Source organism: Papilio polytes, unplaced genomic scaffold (genome assembly GCF_000836215.1).
Source record: "Papilio polytes unplaced genomic scaffold, Ppol_1.0 DF823935.1, whole genome shotgun sequence".
Lineage (NCBI taxonomy): Eukaryota > Metazoa > Arthropoda > Insecta > Lepidoptera > Papilionidae > Papilio > Papilio polytes.
The window spans coordinates 2,313,415-2,335,754 of NW_013525269.1; the positions used below are offsets into that span (position 1 = coordinate 2,313,415).

General features: G+C 32.6%; 3 protein-coding genes across 3 annotated transcripts in view; 2 read left to right on the forward strand and 1 right to left on the reverse strand.

Moving 5' to 3' along the window:
- LOC106101816 overlaps positions 1-5,710 on the forward strand; it is a 14,084-nt gene extending 8,374 nt beyond the window's left edge. The window contains exons 2-7 of the mRNA XM_013281154.1: positions 517-618; positions 1,031-1,167; positions 1,538-1,698; positions 2,619-2,714; positions 3,277-3,389; positions 3,750-5,710. Coding sequence (XP_013136608.1) covers positions 517-618; positions 1,031-1,167; positions 1,538-1,698; positions 2,619-2,714; positions 3,277-3,389; positions 3,750-3,906 — 766 coding nt within the window. The 3' untranslated portion in view covers positions 3,907-5,710. The remainder of the gene's footprint in view (positions 1-516; positions 619-1,030; positions 1,168-1,537; positions 1,699-2,618; positions 2,715-3,276; positions 3,390-3,749) is intronic.
- Positions 5,711-6,897: 1,187 nt separating this feature from the next.
- LOC106101821 (dihydrofolate reductase) lies at positions 6,898-9,124 on the reverse strand. Its single transcript, XM_013281158.1, has 4 exons — positions 8,899-9,124; positions 8,529-8,700; positions 7,827-7,937; positions 6,898-7,693 (listed from the first exon to the last, which is right to left on the reverse strand). Exons 1-4 carry the CDS (start codon positions 8,982-8,984, stop codon positions 7,505-7,507), a joined length of 558 nt encoding a protein of 185 aa, XP_013136612.1. The 5' UTR covers positions 8,985-9,124; the 3' UTR covers positions 6,898-7,504.
- A 1,797-nt stretch (positions 9,125-10,921) lies between these two features.
- Positions 10,922-22,340, forward strand: part of LOC106101882 (diacylglycerol kinase 1) — a 60,190-nt gene continuing 48,771 nt past the window's right edge. The window contains exon 1 of the mRNA XM_013281236.1: positions 10,922-11,284. The gene's annotated coding sequence lies outside the window, so the exon portion shown is untranslated. The remainder of the gene's footprint in view (positions 11,285-22,340) is intronic.

Consider the following 22,340-nt stretch of genomic DNA (forward strand, 5'->3'; position numbering starts at 1 on the left):
AAAAAAAAAAATAAATATACCGACGAATTGAATACCTCCTTCTTTTGGGAAGTCGGTCAAAAATTAAAGTTTGTCAATTAATAATATTTTTTTCGCAAGCATTTGTTTTAGCTCCGTATTATGTTTTATGTTCGTTAGTTATGATATTTAGCAATTAAATCCGGTATTAAGAAATACCACAACGCATCATCGTAATAAAATCGTGATAAAAACACATCCATTATTTTTTTAGTAAATATTATTGAGCCCTGACTTTAGCGTTATTATAAAGTCAAGGATAACGTGAGCATCATAAAGGAACTTTCCAAACATTACGCATCATTTCAACTTTGTTTATATTTTTTTTTATTTTCAAAGGGACGCTATTCTGACGTCAGATGCCGTCCTTTGCATCACATCCGGTTCCCTGTCATGTTATGGTGCACGAACAAAGTACAATCGTCACCTGTAACGTCATTTGACTCGGTCATGTTGTACACATGCAGTATATTTTTAACTGATGTTGTTTTGTTGCAGTGGCGACTGCGCGTCCCTGAGCGTTGCAGGCAGCAAGCGCTCGGCTTTGTCGGCTTCCGACGCCGAGTGTTTTTCGCTGTGCCTGGGCGCCGGGCCTCTGTGGTAAGTTTATATTACATTCACCTATTATTTTATTAAAAGTTTTCACCAGCATACGTCCCCACTGGGGAGTTCGAAGCCTACCCTAAGATAGGGTGCCTAGGCCATAGTCAACGACTCTGACCCTCTACGTGTTGGTTGGTTTACAAATATCTTTGTATTTTGTCGCCGATATGTTCAGGTTGCATCACGATGTTTTCCTTTACCGTAAAAACATCGGGAAAATTATGTGCGTATGAAATTCGAAAAATCATAAGAAACATTGGTACATGGTGATACTCGAATACACGACCTGTAGATAGTAGATTATATGTCAAGTACTCAAACCCTTGAGCCACCGATGCTCCATGGTTTTTAAAAATCGCTATCTCGTTAATGGAATTAGTACCTTTGTTCATAGAAATGCAAATAACAGTAGCAATGTAGTCAATAATGTGTATGGTATAGGTGGTCCTGATGTCCCTGCTCATGGCTCGGCACCGCCCGGAGGGGTGAGCAGCGGGGCTTCGAGCCCCGCAACCCCATCCACCCCCACTCACGACGACAACAACCGTAAGTGTATTAAACTGTGCAGTTTATTCTTGTCTAATTCCAACTTTGTATGATTTTTGCATAAATAAGAATTAACAAACGCATCTGCAAATGGGAATGGCCAAGGGCATCGATCCCTTCGCTATTTAGACGTATTCTAGTGGTTTCCCTTCACCTTATATTGTAAAAAATCTTGAAAACAAGAGCGTCGACAATGTCGACGGTAAACGTAATTGAGGGTTTCGTAAGGGATAGTAGCTTGCTAATGGAGTAAAAGATTTCTCCTGGTTTTGTGTTTTTATTATTCAATTTTCTAACAAGTTTGATTTTAAATAAACTTATGTTATCTTATAAGAGTATGTTCTAAATGAGTGCATATATTTTTGTGCAGCGTTTAAATGGTCTGTAACGTCAGGTGACTTGTTGAGCGCCTTGCTATGGGCCAGCGCGAGCTCGCTGGCGGGCAGCGCGGAGAGCCTGGCCGAGCCCGGCTCCCACGCCCCGCACGCGCACCCCGCACACCCCGCGCTGCAGCCGGAGCGACGTGAAGCGGTCAGTGAGCGATTTTATACTCTACTACACTAACACTACACCCCTCTTTACTAATACTATGGAACATATTGAAATTTCATAATTTTCAAAATTAGACGAGGCGCCAGTTGCTCTCAGCCATTTCACCCGGTTTATCTGGAAATGCCTCTTCAAAGAAAACAGTGGCACTTTAGTGACAAAAAAAATATTTTGAATAACAATTTCTTTATTGCTCACTACAATTTTATTAGTCAGAGTTGCCTTCTTAACTAGACCCGTCTGTAAGAAATCAATAACTTCCCTTGTTAAATTCAAGATTAGTGCGAAACAATACACTTAACAGATATTTAGTAGATTTAACCAATCAAAATAAAAAATAGTCTCTTTTCTACTTACCAAAGCAAAAGTTCAGAATGCTTTTGGATAATTTCATTGATTATTGTATGTATTAAACAAAAACAACTTTTAAACTTATTAGATAGATATATGGACAGTATATATTATTACATCTATGCATGTTCTTATAATTTACAATTCTATTGTAGTTTTTATCAGCTACATTGTAAATACAATGAATAATGATCATTGTGTTGTACAGTGAGCCACAAAGGCCTAAAGTCAAGTCGTATTTAACCTCTTATCATCATACTGATATCATGGCTTAAAATAACCATCCGCACACGGCCCACTTACTATATGCAAACAGCATGATATTCTAGGTTAATTATATGTAACCGTAAAATAATAAATATTGACAATTTATAAAAAAAAAATCAAATATCACTAGTAATTCAGGTTAAAACATACCGTTGTTAAAACTAATTACTGATTGAATTCATATTAGCTTGGTAATATGTTATTACTTTTAGTAATTCCTTAGAAAAAAGTTTTTGATCGTCCTGTATAACAGCATTCTTAAACATACCGATTTTATTTTACAGGTAATAAGCAAGATACTGGAACGTAAAGATCGGCAACCAGTGAAGATTGAGTTCAAAATTTTCCTGACGGAAAACACTGTCACTCGCTGGGAAGCTGTGAGTTTTTTAAATTTTCTACTAATAGCCCAAACTATGAGTCATTTTTCTTATTTTACTTTATAGAAAGGCACGATTTCTAAAAATAATTTATATGGTATGATTTTTTATTCTGTAAAACTTAGCAATATAGTGATAGAATCGATAAATAAATCCGAATATGTCACATATTGCAGTGCAGTAAAAATTACCTCACATTTTGCATAACTATCATAATTATTTCATAAATGCAAACATCAAACATCCTGTGTAAGTTTTCATACATCACGCTATCAGTCAATTGGTAATCTATAATGAGGTCATTCACTTATCGAGTGACGTCACTATTGCATACGACTTCTAATCTATTCAAGTTATAAAAAATACAGCATTTAATTGCTGGTAAAACATGATTTGCTGCATGAAAAAAAATGCAATAAAAGGGAACGATTTAGAGAATTAAAAAGTAAATTTGCCTATAACCATCTACATAAGATTCCTCATTAATACATCATTTTCTCACATCGCAAATTTTAATAGTTTTTACATAATTGAGGCACAAACAATTTTTTTATTTTTCCAGGTGGTGCAAGGCAACACCATCTACTTACGTATGCCGGCGGTGCTGCAGTCTGGTAGTAAGGAGAGCTTCATGCTGCTCCTGGACTTCGCAGAGGAAAGACTCGGCTGCAATAAGTTAGTATTACTATATGTAACTACTATATGTTTCTTAGAGTTTGAAGCCCAACGGCTGAACGTATCTCTATAAAATTTGGCATGGATGTAGAGGATAGTTCTTACGGTGAACGTAAACATCGTCATGCCTGCACATATCGGTGAAGAAATTCAAAGATATGTGTGAAGTCCATCCGCAGTAGACCAGCATGGTTGACTATAGCCTAGTCACCCCTAAACTTCTTACAGGCTCCGAGCCTTTCAGTGGGGGACACATAGTGAGGTGGTGATGATGTACATAATAATTTTCGTTATATGTATTAAAACACTTAAATATAGAAACATCAAAGTACAATACAACACTAATACAAATTATTTCAGTTGCATCATCTGCGTGCTGAAGTCTCGTCCGGACAGAGCCACAGTTCTCCGCACTTTCATGTTCATGGGCTTCCAGCTGCTCGCCCCCACCTCGCCGCTGATGCCGCAGGAGATCAACAACCCCGACTACGTCTTCCTGCACTACAACATGCAATAAACTCCCCTCCCACGCTGCACCTGCTCCCCACAAGTAAATACCACTGATCTGTTTAAATGGATAGCCGATTATTTGTAAGTCCACCACTATTGTTAGTTTGGCAACTTCTCACTGCGAGTATCAGCGCCAAAATCAAACAAACAAAATATCAGTTTATAACCTATCCATTTATAGAGGTTATGGTAAATTCACTTCATCATAGAGTAGTTAGCGGCAGTTTAATCTTTGACAAGTGACAGCAAGTATTAACCATAGAGTAGTTATGTTGAATTTAATTGTGATTGACAAACTTTTTGATCAAATATTTGATGTTACAACTTTAAATTGAAGGGGATAAAGGCAAATATGCTTCAGTCCAATTTTTTAAACTAGTCATACCAAATTGTTGCTTGTTTAAGCTATAATTTGGTATGGCTCGTTTAAAAAATAAAATTTAAGACAAGCGTTTTTTCTTTTATACGTCCTACATACCTAATAACTTTAAATGAAGTGATATTAGTATTATTCAAATCAAATGTTTGACAAACGAGTTGGATCTGTCTGTATTTCCTAATGGTATTACAATTTATTCAGTATTCGAGTGTTACAAGTTAGAAGCTGTCACGGCCGTGGGGGAATTTTAATGGGCACTTTTAATTATAAAGTATTGCTTCGCGCTTGCTTAGTGGTTTCGGTAAAGTTTCAACAAGTCTCCTAGCGTTTAGATTTTTAGTATGTATACCTATTATGTAGATTTATCGCTTTATTGATTTCCTTTAAAGGCGTTGAGATAGATGTTTATCACGGTTAGATCACCATTATCGTAGTTTGCTTTTTATAGAATAACAACTCTTTGTCTTAGAGGAATCAAAAAGCTTTTTAGTTTTAGTTTATTTTCTACAATTTCAGCTTTGAATCGCTTTTGACCTATACGTTAAAATCAAAACTGTTTTGTAGAAACTTAATTTTAATCTTTATTATATATAACGCAATATATGTCGTCGTGTATTATCACCCACTCCGGGGTAGAGCCAAAATATGAAACACAAAAAAAAATTAAAAATAAAAAAATCCAAAAAAAGAACAGTTTGTTATATTTCGATCTCCACTTTTATTCTCTGCTTGTGTACGTACACACATTACTTATGAAAATATGAAATAAATACAAATGTCTTAAACCTATAATCTAAAACAAAAATAAGCAAGGACTTTTAACCTCAGTGGCCATATTATACCATTATTAATCTATGATGAAATGGTTCTAAAACTTTTGAGGTTAAGGAATATTTTATAAAATCAAATAATGTTTAAAGTGTGTGCGTACTAACCCTCTTTTTCCCACATTACAAAATTCCGTTTAAAATACACATTTTTTAATGCTTATACATTAACGAATTGTATCTTTTATATTTCATCGTTAGTGCATAAGCGCCTAAATTGACTTCTAATTAAAAAAAAATAGCATCTAAGAGGTTTCATGTTTTCCTTAATTTAGTATTCTACAAGCCATTCTAATTAATGCCATCGTACAAAAAAATTAATATAGACAGGTCGATCACAAGCAAAATAAAATCGGCCATTTTGAACATCTAACATCACAAGTGTTGCCACAGTTAAAAAGTGCAAAAATGGCATAAATTCGAATGTATTTTCAATTATTAGTGTGAGCAATTCCGCTCTTTTAGCATTTAGGAGTTACAGCGCTCTAATTTTCTTTGATTCAGTATTCTTTTACAGAGTATTATAACCTTTTTGACTTCTACAGGGCGCTGTTTCTAGTATAAGTTTACTTTAATTGAAAACCAATTAAAATACATCTTAACCATTGCGGGTTTTATTTTTAACTATTCCAAAATAACACAAAAATAATTAAAACGCACCTCAGAAAAATAGTTAAAAAATAATGTGTTGTAAAAATATAAACTTACAGATCCATTTTTATATTATTATTTTTAATCATTTTAAAAGCAGAAATATTTTGAATTGACATTTAAAAAGTAATATTTAATTAGTTTAAATAAAACAATATTTTGTTACAGTATTCGTATATTCCTTTAACAAGTATAAAAATCGGTTACACAAATTGTAACTTTTTTTTTTCAAACATAATTGCTAGCGATTACTACATTTAAAATAATTATACATGTAACTTCAAAAATAAATTTACTTTTTTTTACATGACACTGTCTTATCCTTCAACAAACGTAAAATAAAATGGTTTGTAATGAAAGATAGTTTGAAAAACAATTCAAAATATACAAAAAGCTTATTTATGACTATTATTCTACTATTCGAGACTAAGTTACTACAACTACAACAAAGTTTGGTGTAAATTAATCTTTAATAATATAAAATAAGGTAACGGTAGCAAATTCGCAGCATTAAGGTCCTAAGCATTTAAAGCCATATACATAATTTGAGAGCTAAAGAAGTAACATTCTATTATAACATTACTTATCAAATAACATTTAAAACTAAGATGGAAGCTCCTACAAGATGTGCCTAGAGCCTAGTGTAAGCATTTGCTGACTAATACAAAAGAGACACTGTGTCAAACTAGAATCTTCTTTAAAAAAGAGATTTTGCATTTAATGTCTAAGTAAAAATATGTTTTGCTTTAGTGATGGTTAACTTGAGTCAAATCGAGTTGGGCGTAACACGAATCCACTCGAGTTGAATTCTCTCTAACTCGAGTTCGAAGTTCAACAGAAAATACGATCCACTTCAGTTTTGGAAGTTGTGCGAAATTGCCCAAAAATACCTACGTGTACCAGCATCGCCAGTCCTTTCAGAACATTCTTGATTTTCAAAAGCTGGGATTTTGTACAATGATACAAGAAACCATCTAGCACCGAAAAAGATTGACCAAATCTTATTTCACAACAATCCATGGTTATCTATTTTTTCAAACAAAAACCTTTTATATCTTTAGTTAGCAGGCATAACTCACAACATACAACATAAAAAAAATAAAGAATTGAAACTGATAAAAATATGATCTGTCTGTTCTAATTTTTTTGAGTTTTTCTTTTGCCACAATTTTTATACTACTCTTTAGAATAAGTTCATGTGATATTTTCTTTTGTTTCTTTTTTTTGTGGCAATAAATATATGTTCTATTCTTATTTATGATGTTTCCTTGACCTTGCCAATATCACATCCATCAGAGGTTCTAAATGAAAGGATAAATAAATCAAATGAGTTTTCTTGTGTCCCAACCCAAAGATCACAATACCACGTCATATGTGAGTTATATCTCAAAACAATTTAATAATAAAATGTATAAAATAGTGTATAAGGTAATAAAAGAACATGAAAACAAAATGTTAATATTTGATGAAGATGAAGATGAAGCTGAGAACACAAAAAAAATGTATTCTTACTATTTCCTAATCATAACCCCGATCTTAGGATTGAGTCCAAGCTCCTTAGCCGGAATGTATAGCTGGTGATCATTCTTACTTTTAAGTCTTAATTAAATAAAATGTATCAGCAAAATGCAAATTGTTCCCATATGAACAAGCTCTAAAATTTATAAATAGCATTATTGGTTTTTTACCACATAAAGTACACCTATTACAGGATAGGCCTGATGACACTATTTCAGAATGTACAAAGATTATAATTTTCTATACACACGGAAGAAATAGCTTATATCACCTTCGAGTTGCCTCTCTCCGGGTATTTCTTCTTCATCAACCAAGTGGAATTGTTGCCTGTCTATATCTGGGAAGAATGCATCGCAGTCAAATGATCGTTGGATTTCGGTTAGGTAAATTTTTCCACAGTTTTCGTGTTCCATTGCAGCCTGAAATTAAAACAATTTGGAACATAAATTTTTTACATGTACGATCACGTTGTCACGGTCCTCTTAGAGTGCATATGGAAGACAGTTTCTCAGTAAGAATGTAATCTGGAGACCAGTGCCCCTGTTTTTTTACCTTATAAATAGAAGATCCACCAATAACCCACGTTGATTCTACATCTTCTCTACCTTCAATATATTTGACAGCTTCATCTAAACTGGGGACCACAACCACTCCTTCTGGAACCTGAGTACAAATTTAAAGTGATTTATTGTATTTCTTGATAAGACCATTGTGAAAACCTTTATCCAACAATGGGCAGATAAAGATAATGATTACATTGAAAATAAAAATTTACATGATTTTATTTGATTTGTTACTAAGCCGTAAACTACATTTAAATATTTAGAAAAATAGTCATGTTGAAATATTATTATCATAAATTGAACTTTGACTTTATAACACAAATATGACTTGTATGTTTAAAAAAAATCTTACATAAGCATCATTTTTAATAAATCTACATGGAAATAACCCAATAAAAATCAGCCCTTTAATTAAACATTTGGTAGCAGTATTGATATCTGGAATGCATTTCCAGAACATAATTAGTGGGGAACTTTGACTATCTACAACTAACTGTCTGTCTATGAAACCATTATACCATATTATAAAGGGGAAAGATTTGTACTTTTGTATGTATTGAAATGACTCAAAAATGACAAATTCAAAAATGCTAAAACCATTAAAAAGCTATGTTAAAAGTGAGTGACTTTTTTTTTCAATTCCACATGGACAAAGCCTATAGTTAATAATTCTAGAGAACACAACCTTTACCTTTGTCTTCACCTCTTCAACATTATGTGTCATAACTATATTGACTCTATTATTCAAAGGTCTATATTTGTCTGGGATACAATCCCATGTTCTCCGTCCCATTATAACAGCATTAAGTTTACTCTCATCTTTTACTTTTGTTGTCATTGTTGTGAAGTAAGCCATCTCCTTTCTGAAATGTAAAAATTATGAAATATTAAACAGAGTACACGAAAAGAGTCTAAAGTGAAAAAGAAGTCACCACCAAATGGAAACTTCAATCATCTCTTCAATTCAATTGATTCACTAATGATTTTGATTCGAAATTTACTTTAATTGTTTTCAGTTCTGTCTTTAAGAATTAATTTAAAGGTGAAAATTACAAGCTTACTTGAGTCTCCATGGCAAGGTACCATTAGCTCCAATACCCATATTTTCGCAAGCTGCTGCTATCAGGTTTAATTTTACCTTTGACATTCTGCAGTTATTATTAACTTAATATTTCTGAACTTCAATTGGCAGCGATTGTATTCTTCTATAGCTGTAATGATTGTTTGTTTCCTTTTATTATTAAAATAATTAAAGTTTAAACGTGCATGTGACACAAAATCAAAACTTTGACAATGACAGCCGAATGACAACTTTTAAAAAGTTGACAGTTAGTATAGATTACAAAAGCAACGCATGTTGGCATAGAAAATATAACTGCTACCAGTTTTTATTTTACACATAACATTACATAACTAGCTTTCGCTCGCGACTCCGTCCTCTCGGAACTAAAAAAAAACAAATGCAAGTTGCCTATGTGTTCTTAGACTATCCTCTACACCTATGCCAAATGTCTGAAAGATTTGCTTAAAGTTTTGAAATACTTTTCTACATTATTAGCAGTTTATTTTTCACACTGGCAAAGTGTAAACCAGGTTTAAATTTCGAACATTTTTTATTACAAGTTGGTAAAGGAACTGGGACACCTGATCGCATGCCTTGCCTACCTTAGACCAAAGAGGGACATTGAAAATAAGGACATCTATTTTTTCCCCTTCCTGTCCTTTCTTTTACAGAACCCCTAAGTCAATTAAGACTCCAGAATATAAAGTTACAGTACCTAGTTTTCATTCCGACGACAAAGGATAAACACGTATAAAACCTTGAGTTGATTATTTCTAAAGTCTCCACCATGTTATTTTAGTCGATTACCTTGTAAAACTTATGAGTTAGTTATCTTTTAATCCATTAGACTCAAGCGGTGGTTATCATTACCGTGGGGAGTTGTAACACGAAACTAATTTTACTAAAATGTGCAAAATTGAGTCTCCATTTATCCATAAGCGTAAACTGTGTATAAAACTCATCGACCTACGAGGCTAATTAACTTATTAATTTTTTTAATATAACTTAATATTAAATGAGTTATTAATAAAAGTTGCCGTTTAATTTTTTTTGTTCCCTTTTCTGCAGTTGCAGATATTATTAATGGCGACTGTTAACACATAGATACTAAAATAAATGTTTGTCCGGTTTGACGACAAAAAAAATCTTAGACGTGCATCGGACGCCACTAACTACAGAGTACGATAGTAAATTCCATCAAATGGTATACAAATTCTGAAAGAGTTAGTCTATAAATCGTATATATGTTTGAGTCAATAAAGTAGTAAAAAGAAGTCTATAAAGTAAATGTAAACAAACTAACACATACCATCTCTAATAAGCAATTAGTATTCATGAATGTCCAACATAAATTAGAGGGGTTATTGTTGAAGTATTGATTTTATTACTCTCGCATTTTATATCGACGGAGAGAAAAGGGAATAATAAAAGATTTTATTAAGCCGTCCGCCACTGCCGTGCAATAAAATTCCCTAACACAATGCCTATCGTAAATTGTTTTAATGACCAGAAGGAAACCTACACCGTCCATCTTTAATGCGTCATTAACCGATAAAGAAAGCGCACGGCCATATGGTGCATGATACGCAACTATAAAACAACCAATAACTAAGTGTATACCCCAGTTTTATCATAATAAACGGTGTTAATTTCGCCCGGCATAAATACATGTAAATTGATAAAAAAATTGCTAACTAATTAGGTATCACGTATTATCATGTTTTCATTGCATCTAAGTACTTCCCGCCATAATTAGCGAGCAAATGTTTTTAATACTTAACTGTCAAATGTGCGTTCCATTTTCCGGAATAATGAGAAAGTAATTCGATATTTTTTGTGTGATGTTTTTCGGTTTTGTTAGCGGCCAGGATAAGAAGGGGGAAAGGGATCGAATAACAGCAACGCTTCTTATCAAAGCGAGACAAATAATGTTGTGTACATCTCGTATAGATTTGCCAAAAGCTGTACGATATGATGTGGTCTCTTCAGCTTCAGTTTTCAGAGAGCGGACCTGAGCGATGGACGTGTCTCTCGACCGTGTCGGAAAATTTTCGATAATTTTCATTTGTGATTTCTTTTAAGTTCCTTTGCTAGTCAAAACTGTTGTGATGTTTATTTTTTAGTCATGTTTTTTAATTTAGTTGTGTATTTTAATGAAGAAAATGTAGAAACTAACTTTTGAAAGTCTATTTGTAGGAAAACTGTTTAAGTACCCACATTTAAACCTCGAACTCTACGTTTTGTTTCTATAGTTTGTGATTTTTGTTTACTTGTTATGTTTTAGTTGTGATTAGTTTTAAAAAATATAAAATCTACGTGTAGTTATTTAATAAAACGATGATCGAAGAACGATTTGATTTCTGATCTTGAAGCACTAAAACGAGGTAAGTTACTTTTTTCATTAAATTTCAAATTTTCTCGTTAACTTTCTTACAGTTTGATAGATAAATTGTTAAACATGTTGCTTCTAGAGAGAGATAAATCAGAAAATGTCAAGGTAATTATACGTATTAAAATTTGTTATTGCACGTGGTCTGATATCATTAACTCGTATTTGCCGAGGGTGCCTTGATAAAACTAACTTGCCACATGCTCAGATTTTCAACATAGAAACAAGACGTAACTTATAGTTTTATTTATTTTCCTCCTTCAATGCTTAGGGTTGTCTCAATAACATTTTCTTTAGTTATTCGTTTGGTGTTTAACATTTTTTATTTAAAATTATTTTCCCATACAATATTAAAATGAAGGATTCTTAAAATCATTCATATCTATAGAAAGAAATGGCTAGTTGTTGCGTATAAATTTATAAACCTTTAATAAAATACTCCGTTTTGTGCTTGTCTTGTATGTTTTGTTTCGCAATTTGTTTTTGTGCACTTTAAATATCAAAATTATTATTTCCTGTTGATGACAACCCTAATTACTTCTATAATCTGTAACTTTGCGGTTGAATTATAATAATTGTTTTGACGTGTTATTTGTTTTAGTTCGTGTACTTTTGAACAGAAGCATTATTGTAAAGATCGTGCTGGGCATGCGGTTAAGAATAAATATAATTTTAGTACGTGCGTAAGCATGTAAAAATAACAAATAGATTAGCCGTCTATGTTTTTAATTTTGAATATTGTTTCTTAGTAACGCACTTCTGCATTAAATAACATCTTTGGTCCTTTTCTTACAGGATTACAAAGATAACCGTTTAAATTTCAACACATTTCGATATTTTCATTTTTAGTAAAGTTACCTTTTGTAAATTACTATTCAGACGCCAGAGATTTGGCGGGATGAAATATGCTTTTTCAGTGCGTCCCCTCTGTTGATCAAAGATAGGCGATTGCATCTGAAAATGCGGATGTATTGGTAGCGGTCGCTTCGCTATTTTAGCAAATTCCGTCGCTTGCACGTTTGTCATCTTAAACTATAAAAACAAAAACCTACTTTCATCTCTTTCATTCTCTATAATATAATAGAGATATCAATATGTTTGTGCTATATTACTTATTCACAATAATAATACAACATGAAAACTCACCTATTAACTCAATTATTGGTGTCTTAGATGTGCCACGCCCTTGTTAATTTTAATGAAGTGAGCTGAAGCTCGTAATGGACGTTCATTATGCACATTAGCAATGCAAACGGGTGTGGTCACGCCGCACAGGGCCTTTGACTGTGTAATAGAGATATCCAGACAGAAGTTACCAGAGTAAACCCAACAAAGGTTACCCATCAATTAAGGGTAGGCAACGCATCTGCAATTGCGGATGTTTGGGGGCAGCGATCGCTTTCGATTTTGGATGGATTCAGGTAGCCTTGCTCGTTTGCCATCTTAAATTATAAAAAATGGATAAACAATGCATTTTTGTAACTTTACTGTGGTGTCGTATTTGATTTTTACAAACATAATGTGTTTAAGATACGGGTTTCTTAGCAATTGGGTTGTGAGCTCCCGATATTTCGGCACGTATGCACCATGTTCACTCTATAAAGTGATGCGGTATCGTGAATAAAAAAATGTTACACGAAGCCATAACGCATATATAATGCATATTTATTAGTTATGAAGCTTTTACTCGTTCATGCTAACTAATATCGTAACTTATGAGCTTTGAGGTTAGATTGTTTAACTTCTGAGATAATACAAGTTAAACAACAAACGGAAAGTTAGATGAAAACCTTTGTTTAAAGACGAAGCTATTTAACTTAGTAAATATCAAACTAATTCTAATACAGTGAGATCCATGGTACATCGAATTTATTCCGCTTTTATCAGACGAAAAATTTATAGTTGAAATCTGACGGTAATGGATCTGAAGACGTTAAACATCTCAGCCTAACCACGATCGCTGTAAAGTGTTACAAATGTTAATATAATTTATATTGTTAAAATAAAATAGCTATAAAATTGGTCAATTCGTTTTAAACTAACATCTGTTGAATATAAGGAGTGGTTTGTAAACTCGTTGTGTCCGGGTTTAGAAATACAATGGGGGGATAATTGACGTTGGGGAATAGAAATATAAAAATTAACTATCACTGTACGTTTTTATTTCTTTTCATTCTGTACTAGCCTTTCTTGCTATTGACAAAATTAATAATTCATTTTACACCTTAATCATAGAGAGGAACATTAGTCAATCTTTCTATACATATAATATTTTTTTATAATTAGAGTATAAGTTTGAAATATCACAGGAAAAATTTCAGTTTTCGGGATGATGATGTATTTGCGTTGCTGATTACGAAAATTTAATTTTTTTTTGTCTGTTTGTTTCGGGTAATATCTGAAACGGCTGGGCAGATTTCGACCGGACTTTCACTGAAGGATAGGTGACATTGACGGGCATATTATAGGCTTTAATTCCGCGCTGTCAAAATGACGACCAGACTGCTATCTCTAGAACAGATGGACCGATTTGGACGGGACTTTGACTGGAAGGTAGACGGTAGAAGGTAGATGCAAGCGGGAATATGATAGATGACTTTTTTTAATGTTAACACTATTGAAGTTTGCGGGCGACAGCTTGTCTCCAATAGAATTTAACATCTTGTACAAATATGGTTGCAGTGGGAACCTCACAGTACTACCAGGTATAAATAATTAGACTTTAAAAATATCTTTTGTAAATTGTTCAATGTTCGAATTAAATAAAAGAAAAAAGCTACAAGTATTCTTTATTCATTAGTCTGTGAAAAGCAATAACAACCGTCTCTTTGAACGATTGAATAGAACGCTTTGGAATTAGAAACGACTCTCGATTCCTTATTGACCTCGGCTCTAATTAATATTCAGAGCAACCATCTCATTTTGTCTCCCGCTGAATTTATATTAAAAAACTATGCCCGAATATTGAGTAATCTTGTCAATTTATTCATGTAAATAATGATGGGTTATTCTGTGACAGAGAAAGAAAGTCAATTATAGGTTAATATTCAAATTAACTTAATATTAATGAGAAAGTTTAGATGGATTAGTCTTTGTTATATTTGGTATAGATGTAGAGCATAGTCTGGAAGAACACATAGGCTTCTTTTTTTTTTAATTTCAAGCGGTGTCGCGGGCGAAAGCTACTTAGTAATCATTAAATTGTATCTACCAAAGATGTACTTATTTAACTATTTATGGCATATTTTAATCCAATTTTATATCATCGAACGATTTCCAGTTAAATTAAACCAAAGTAAATTAACTATTGCCCGTGATTTTCACCGAAGCAGATTCAATTACAAAATTAAGCACTTTTACATATTAATTACTTTCACGGCACTTTGTTATATGATATAAACATAGTCACGGTGCATTTATCTGTTTATCAGTACTTGACAACGAGTGTTATAACTCTACGGTATTACAGTGAGTTTTCATTGACGAAACATGGATATAAAACGTTGCTATCTCTCTTTTTTCAAAGACAATGAAAGAGATAGTTTCTGTAGTGTTACATAGTGAAAACCTATCGATACTTAATCACCTGGAACTAAGCAGCACTTATACTATCTTGTTACTATCTTATTATATAGAATTGAGCATTGTTATGAGGAAATAAACTCTTTCGAGTAACCCACAGGTAACACAACTATAACTTTTCAATGTTCATTTTTGAATATCATTTTACTTTCATTTCTTATAATTTACGTAAAGTCCCAATTTTTCTATTTTCCTATGGATAATCCCTTAATTTCTTAAAAAAGTGTAGCTTCGTAACGTCTCGGCAATCCATCATTGATAGCGATAGTCTTAAAAGAAAACCTCATCGTCATTTGCTAAAGTACTAGTTACTAGTTTAAAGTAGTATGTTTTGACACTTAACACAGTTATATTAAAGCTAAATATAATGTAACATTCGTGTATTAATTTGCTGACAGTGTATGTTACAGGCGTTAACACGATTGAGTAACGTTAAACTGTTATCTGACGGAGTAATTAATAACATAAACATTACTTTGCAGAATTTACTCAAAAAGACAGCGTGTTAAAGTCGAAGGCGTTCTATAATTATTTCCACACTAGCTGTTGCTCGCGACTCCGTCCACGTGACATTAAAAAAAAGAAAAAAAGAACAACCTTAGTCACTGATATCGTAGCTTTTTATTGGAAGATAATTTTTTAAAACGATCCAGCGGTTTTTGAGTTATTTCAATACATACAAAAATATAAATCTTTATAATATTAGTATAAACTTTTGTATGGTATTTAAGTATGCTTAGGCGTTAATTATGGCACCTGCAGATAAACCGAACTCGTTTAGTCTATTGCTTTCGTGTTATGCTATGCAGTTAGCGGACAGTTACCGCAACCACAATCATGAACAGTACAATGGACGCTACGCTTGCTACGAGCAACTGTGGTGGTTGGACAACACTGTACAGAACGACGTACAGTCGTAGAAAACCGCGGTGTTCTTACAGTATTAGTATTAGCAATGCAAATTATTAGCAATGATTGAAGAAAACGACGGGTTATAAAAAAATAGCCGTAAATCATGTCCGACCGTCGTATAGACACATTTTAAAGTTGTGTCCTATTGAATATTGTTTAAAGTGATCGACATCTCAATGCTTTCAAGCGACTTGCTTTTAAATTGGAATACCGCCAGTTTCCCCGATTGTACTATACTGCAAATAATCAGACTGCATTAAACATCGATGGTGGTTAGGAATTGAAATTGTAGTTACAAAAATTCGACGTATGAAAATTGAAGATTTCTTTATGAATATAGGAAAAGAAATAAGAACATCCTGCACACTTGGTATTCTTTTAAAAGAAAAGTGAAATTTTGCTTTCTGTGACGAATATTTTATGCACACAGAGATTCAGACCGTAAAACGAAATTAGGTTTTTCTCAAAACTATTTCCGTTGCAAAACTTTTGTTCGCGAAAAATTCTATTAAGTAAATTGCATCTAACTTTATTCAAATGTTAACTTAGATTAAAATATTCTGGGAAAAAAATCCCTTGCCAACTTTACGATGTCATTACTGCAGTTTTAACTTTAATGATTATTTGCCATTATTTAAAAATTTTGATGTGAAATTTAATCCGATAAAACTAGTGATGTTTTCCTGCGACTCCATCCGCGCGTTATTAATAAAAACTAACGTGAGAAACCTATGTGGTCTTCCGGACTATCCTCTACCTTCCATACCAAATTTCATCGAAATCCGTTCAACCGTTTAAGCTACAAACTCTAACATCCATCCATCCATCTAAACTTTCGCATTTATAAGATTAGTATGATTAACTATACTTCAGATATTTCAAATTGAATCGTTTGCAGTTAATATTACTATCTGGTAATTCTAAATACATCGATTTTCGTCTTCTTCAGAGCGCGCACACCTTTTACTATGGCACACCTGTTTAGTTTGCTTTAATTCCTATAAGCTTACATAGAGGACCGCAAACTACTCGATTTTTAGTTGTGCAACTAAACAGTTGAATTGGCTGCGAAACAATCGACAATCACAAAACAGTGCGATAGTTTAGTGAAAGCTTTGCGCCCGTTTTTATAAGTTCAGAATATTATTTGCATAGTTTAATCACATAGGAAGAAATAATTACTCACTCATACGTAACCTTGCTAGCGTATTAGGTCGCGCTTATCGCTGTTGACAAATGACATCGTACATTTGTAATTATTGTAACTTTGAGTTTCCACTGATGGAGTTGGCATACAACAAAAGAGTGTTATCTCAGATTTTTGATGGAGAATAAGTGAGATAACCATATGTTATTGTACAAGAGATTGGACAGTGGAAGTGTACGGTTACGCTAAGATTATTATTTCGTTTTTTATCTATGTAAAAACAATACCAATTGTAAGGGATACATTTTAATGTGTAGCATAATATCTTATGTATATACTTATATTAAAAGTAACTTTGGATGGAGGGATAGATGTTTGTTAGGATAAATCCTAGGCTTAACGGATCTTCATGATCTGACTCTGACGTAAAAAATAATCTAGGAGAACGCATAGATTAATTTTAATTTTTAATTTCGCGCCAAGTCTGGGGCAAAATATAGTTACAAAATATAGATAGAAACATACTTATTTGTATTTAATAACATTCGAATGTAATATATTTTTTGTTTTTAAATTAAATGTGTTTTTAATGACATGTGATTTTTAACGATTAAAAAAAAAACGATTATCATAACACGCTTTAAACATATCCGAAGAAAAATAATAACTCTACGTTACAAAAGAGAAGTAACTTATTTTTAAACGGTATCATTTTTTACTTATTGCACCAGAACCAACGACACATGTTACATTTGTTGTGCCCTTTGTCTTGGTAACTGAATGTTTTGAAATCAAACATTTAGAATATTATAAAAATGACAAATAAAGTGATGCGACCGCGTAAAGCACCATTATTTGAATATTCAATTGGTAACACTTAAAAGTAAATAATAGAGAAAGAGATATTCTTTTTCTTTCTCTCTGTTTCTCCGTCTCATTTTTCCCCTATCAATATGACGGATACTCTCACACTCCGCTCTGACCTCGACATCTTATGAGATTTAAAAATCACCCATAGAATAATTTGTATTAATTTACGTAAGCTTGTCGGAACTCTAACTTTTTACGCAAAAACACGATGTCTAAGGAAAATACTTTAAAATTCACCTTTGTATTATTCATGTCGCCAGAATTCATCAGAATTATGTAAATGGACCAGAGCATAATCTCAAAGCCGACGGAGGCTGTCTGTCAGCCCGCTAAAGAGGGAACGTAACAGGTGTCAACCGATAATTCCCGCAGGATGTCATCCGAGGATTTATCGTAACTTTAATTGGTTTAGACTTTTTCAAACAACGTGATACAGAATAGTTTTGATTATGAAAAAATAATGTTGTCTTACTTCTTACCAATGTTATAAATGTCAAAAGTTTAGATGGATGGATATTAGGTAGAGTTTGTAGCCAATTTTAAATTTCGCATAGACACAAATGATAGTCTGACAGAACACAGGACTTTTTTTAATCTTTCGCGGACGGAGTCGCGGGCGAAAGCTGGTGTATAAATATTTATAGATCTCTGTATTAATAAATTAGGTATGGAATTTGATAAAATTATGTTAAAAGGTATTATGGCTTTGAAGTTTTGATTATATAATTTTAAACTCCTTTCGTATTCTCGTCATTTGAAAAAGTGCTGTCTTTTTTGGATAGTAACTAGTGTCGACAGAAATGACGGATATATCGATTTGGAGGACTAAAACCTGTTGTGCCAAACCCTTAAAGTTAGCAAAAGACATTATATCATATAGCTTTCGCCCGCGACTACGTCCGCGTGAAATTTTAACAAAAAACAAAAGTGAGTAGCCTATATGTTCTTCCAGATTATCCTCTACGTCTATGCCGAATTTCATCGAGATCCGTTTAGTCGTTTAGGCTACAAACTCTAACAAACATCCATCTATCCATTTAAACTTTCGCATTCATTATTTTGTAAGAAGTAAGATAATTATTCGAGGTGTGAGTAATTCTCATGGATTTCTGCCTATTTTATTTCCACGAACTCCACAGTGTAGTTTGAGTTTAACCATTTTGTTTCATATGTAATGAGACAGACAAAACTCTTTAACTTCGCAAGCAGCTGTCTGTAATAAAATACAAAATCATGCAAATAGAACAATAAACTTTTCTTGTTTTGCTAATGTTATTTCTGTAACATCTTTTTTATAAGCGAAGTTACCGAAAAAAGTTGAATGGCCTTGATTTTGAAATGAGAAATATGGGTAACAGCTGGAAATGACTAGCAGGAAAAGTGAATCATTGGTCAACAATTCAAACGAATTAGAATATAAAAATTAAAAGTTCAAGACGTATATTAGATAGCTTTAGCAGTTCCTGAAGTGCCTATTGACATGTGAGCAATTACAATGACTTTAGGCAAGGTAAGCCGAGAAGATAATTTAAAAGCAATTGCCTATTTAATGTTTATAGGTTTCTGAAGTTTCCATTTATTTTATCATTACCTAGTGATTCATTAATCAAGTTACAAATATTTGAACCTCATTTTATGAGTTTCGGTAACGTTAGCGTATCACAAGCACTATCGAATGGTTAAATTTAGTTTGGAAACCGCCTATTAGTTATCTATCTTTGTTCTTAGTTTCATCTAGTTTCGTTCAGCTGTTCTAGACATACATAGTGACAAACATGCTTACGAATTCTTTACATAAATATGCTTACTGTATGTATATACATAGCAAGTTATTTTAACTATGAAACAAAAGCCGTCACCGTCTTCGTAAAGTTTATTCGTCACTTATCTTCAAGCATCAATTAGTAGGAGTACTCATAATTGAATAAACGAGAATACACAGTTTGAGTGCCATTAAATTTAAAGCTCTTAACGTCATTAACGAGATCTTCAGTCTTTCGTACATCGTATTTTGTTGCTGATTTCTGAATAAATCGTATTCATTTTTTTTTCTTAAATAAAATTTAGATATTTAGATTAGCAGTTGAATAATCAAACCAAACAAATGTAATCTAATTTCAGAGTTGAAAAATAAAATTAGAGAATCCTTTTAAACATTACTTTCGTGTTTGCCAGATAATTTGAAAACTTCTCAGAAGTGTATCGCAATTTCGTTATTACATTATATTCATATATTTATAAAATTTTATTTAAACATGAGATAATAATTCTATGGTGTAAATTCTGATCATAGGATAGACTTCGAGCACCTCAGTGGAAACGAAAGAAAAATTAATTAAATAATTGAAACGTTTAGTGAGATGATGATGTTGTAAATGATCAACATTAAAATTCTTTAGCATTCATGCTGTTGCTAAATTAAAGATGATTTAAAATCGTTCCTTGATATCCTATATTGTATACATTTTGTCTCGTATTTCGAGCTTGACTCGACATAGCAAGACATCGCTGAAAATGTAGATTCTCTTTGAAACCTGAACAAAGACTAGCTAGCTGCTTTACAAATTTATTTCGCCTCTTGTAAGACGAGCATACATACATAATAGAAAATATTACATGTAGGTATTTCTACGATGTTGAATTTCAAATATTAATTACCTTAAAAGGAGTCCTATGCTTTTTCAAACACGATTGAAAGATTATGGTATTTTTTGTTTGACTATAAAATTAATTAATTTTTTAAATTGGTTGTTAAAGTTATCTAAGCACTAAATTGTTGTCGTAAATTCAAAGGTGACATCTCTATTACTTAAACTTCACAACTTCTTGCTAATATTTTGATTGCGATAGTTTAGATGAATAGATGTTTGTTAGAATTTGTAGCCTAAGCTGCTGAACGGATCTCGATGAATTTTGGCATAGATGTTGAGGATAGTCTGGAAGAACACTTAGGGTACTCACGTTTTTGTTTGTTTTTGTTCATGCAGAGGAAGTCGCAAGCGAAAGGTAATCATAAATAAATTTGTTAGCCGATCATCGTATAACAGTTAATAAGGGTACAAAATACGATTAATTCCGAGAAAAAAATACGCAAGCAATAGAAGCTAATAAGATGTAAATCGTAGTTTAAACGAGGATTCGGTATTTAGATGGCTGTCCTAACACATTGACAGCTGAAAATTATCAAGATAACAAGGAGTTTGTATATGTAGAGAAATAAATGTTTTCCTTGTGAAATAAATTGTATCAAAGACCTCGGAAATATCTCCGTGGGTAATGTTTACGTACGCACTGAGCACTTTTAATCAGTTATACAACTATTTCTGGAACCACCAATCGTTCTCTTTACGACTCCATCGTAATATCCGAGCCTCCTACATAATCACATATCGTAGTCGACTTTATTATTTTTGTTTTACAATTATTTTATGAGAATTTTTTTTTATTGTTTGAACAGATCTTTTCTTGAAATGTTGGAATTGAAACTGCGATGAAAGATATCTTTTATTGTCATTAAAATAGTTCACAATCAGAATCAAGGGAAACGAGTATGTACAGTCGGCTGCATAAATGTTTATGAATTTACATAGCTTCAATATCTTTACTAATATTATAAAGACGAAAGATTTGTACTTTTGTTTCTATTGTAATAACTCAAAAAACACTGGGCAGATTACAAAAATTCTTTCACCATTAAAAAGGTACGTTTATATTATATGGTTCCGACTATTAATTCATCCTAATAACAAATACTTGCATTCTTATTTTTGAAAACGAAGATATATAGAAGTTTCAAAATTTTTGTAAATGTATAGACATTTATGTAGCTGACTGTACATCATAATAGTAAGAATTACGCTGAACAATAAAACATAATTTACTGAAAACTACCGAACATTCGCACTCTTTGCCTTTTTATGTTTTAATATGAGAAATCTACACTAAGGTTCTGATAAATGTATTATCAAGCTCTAAATAACAGTACAGGAACCATTTAGAAGTGACACTTTTGTAAGATCGTTGAAAAGTTTCGGTTCTTTCTCTACAATTATAGTTGTATCCGCTAGTTGATATGCGCAGGCGTTTCCTCATAATTTAGTGTTTGAATGATAGATTTGATTAGAAACTACGTAATCAATTAGTACATAAAGCCGACATGTTTATAAACAAGTTGCGTACGGTAACACTCGTAAACATGTCGGCTTTCACGATGTCACTATAAATTACAGATCAAATGTTTGGGATAACTTCTGACATCGTTTGCCTACAAACAATGATGTACGTGTGAAATTTGCAACACATTTTATAAGCTCCATAAAAGATATCGTGATATTATGATGTTAATTATAATCCTTCGAAACAGGATCTGTTGTGACTTAACTCGACAGATATGCGTCTGGTACGTTTTGTTGGTCTATTACGAGTATTTAAGTGGCAGCTGCGAGTATTTTCGTAACGTCAACGACAAAATTTGTAGAATATTTGTTGGTGTACTTTACCGAATTAGCCGATAACTTTACGAGAACATAATAAGATTTGC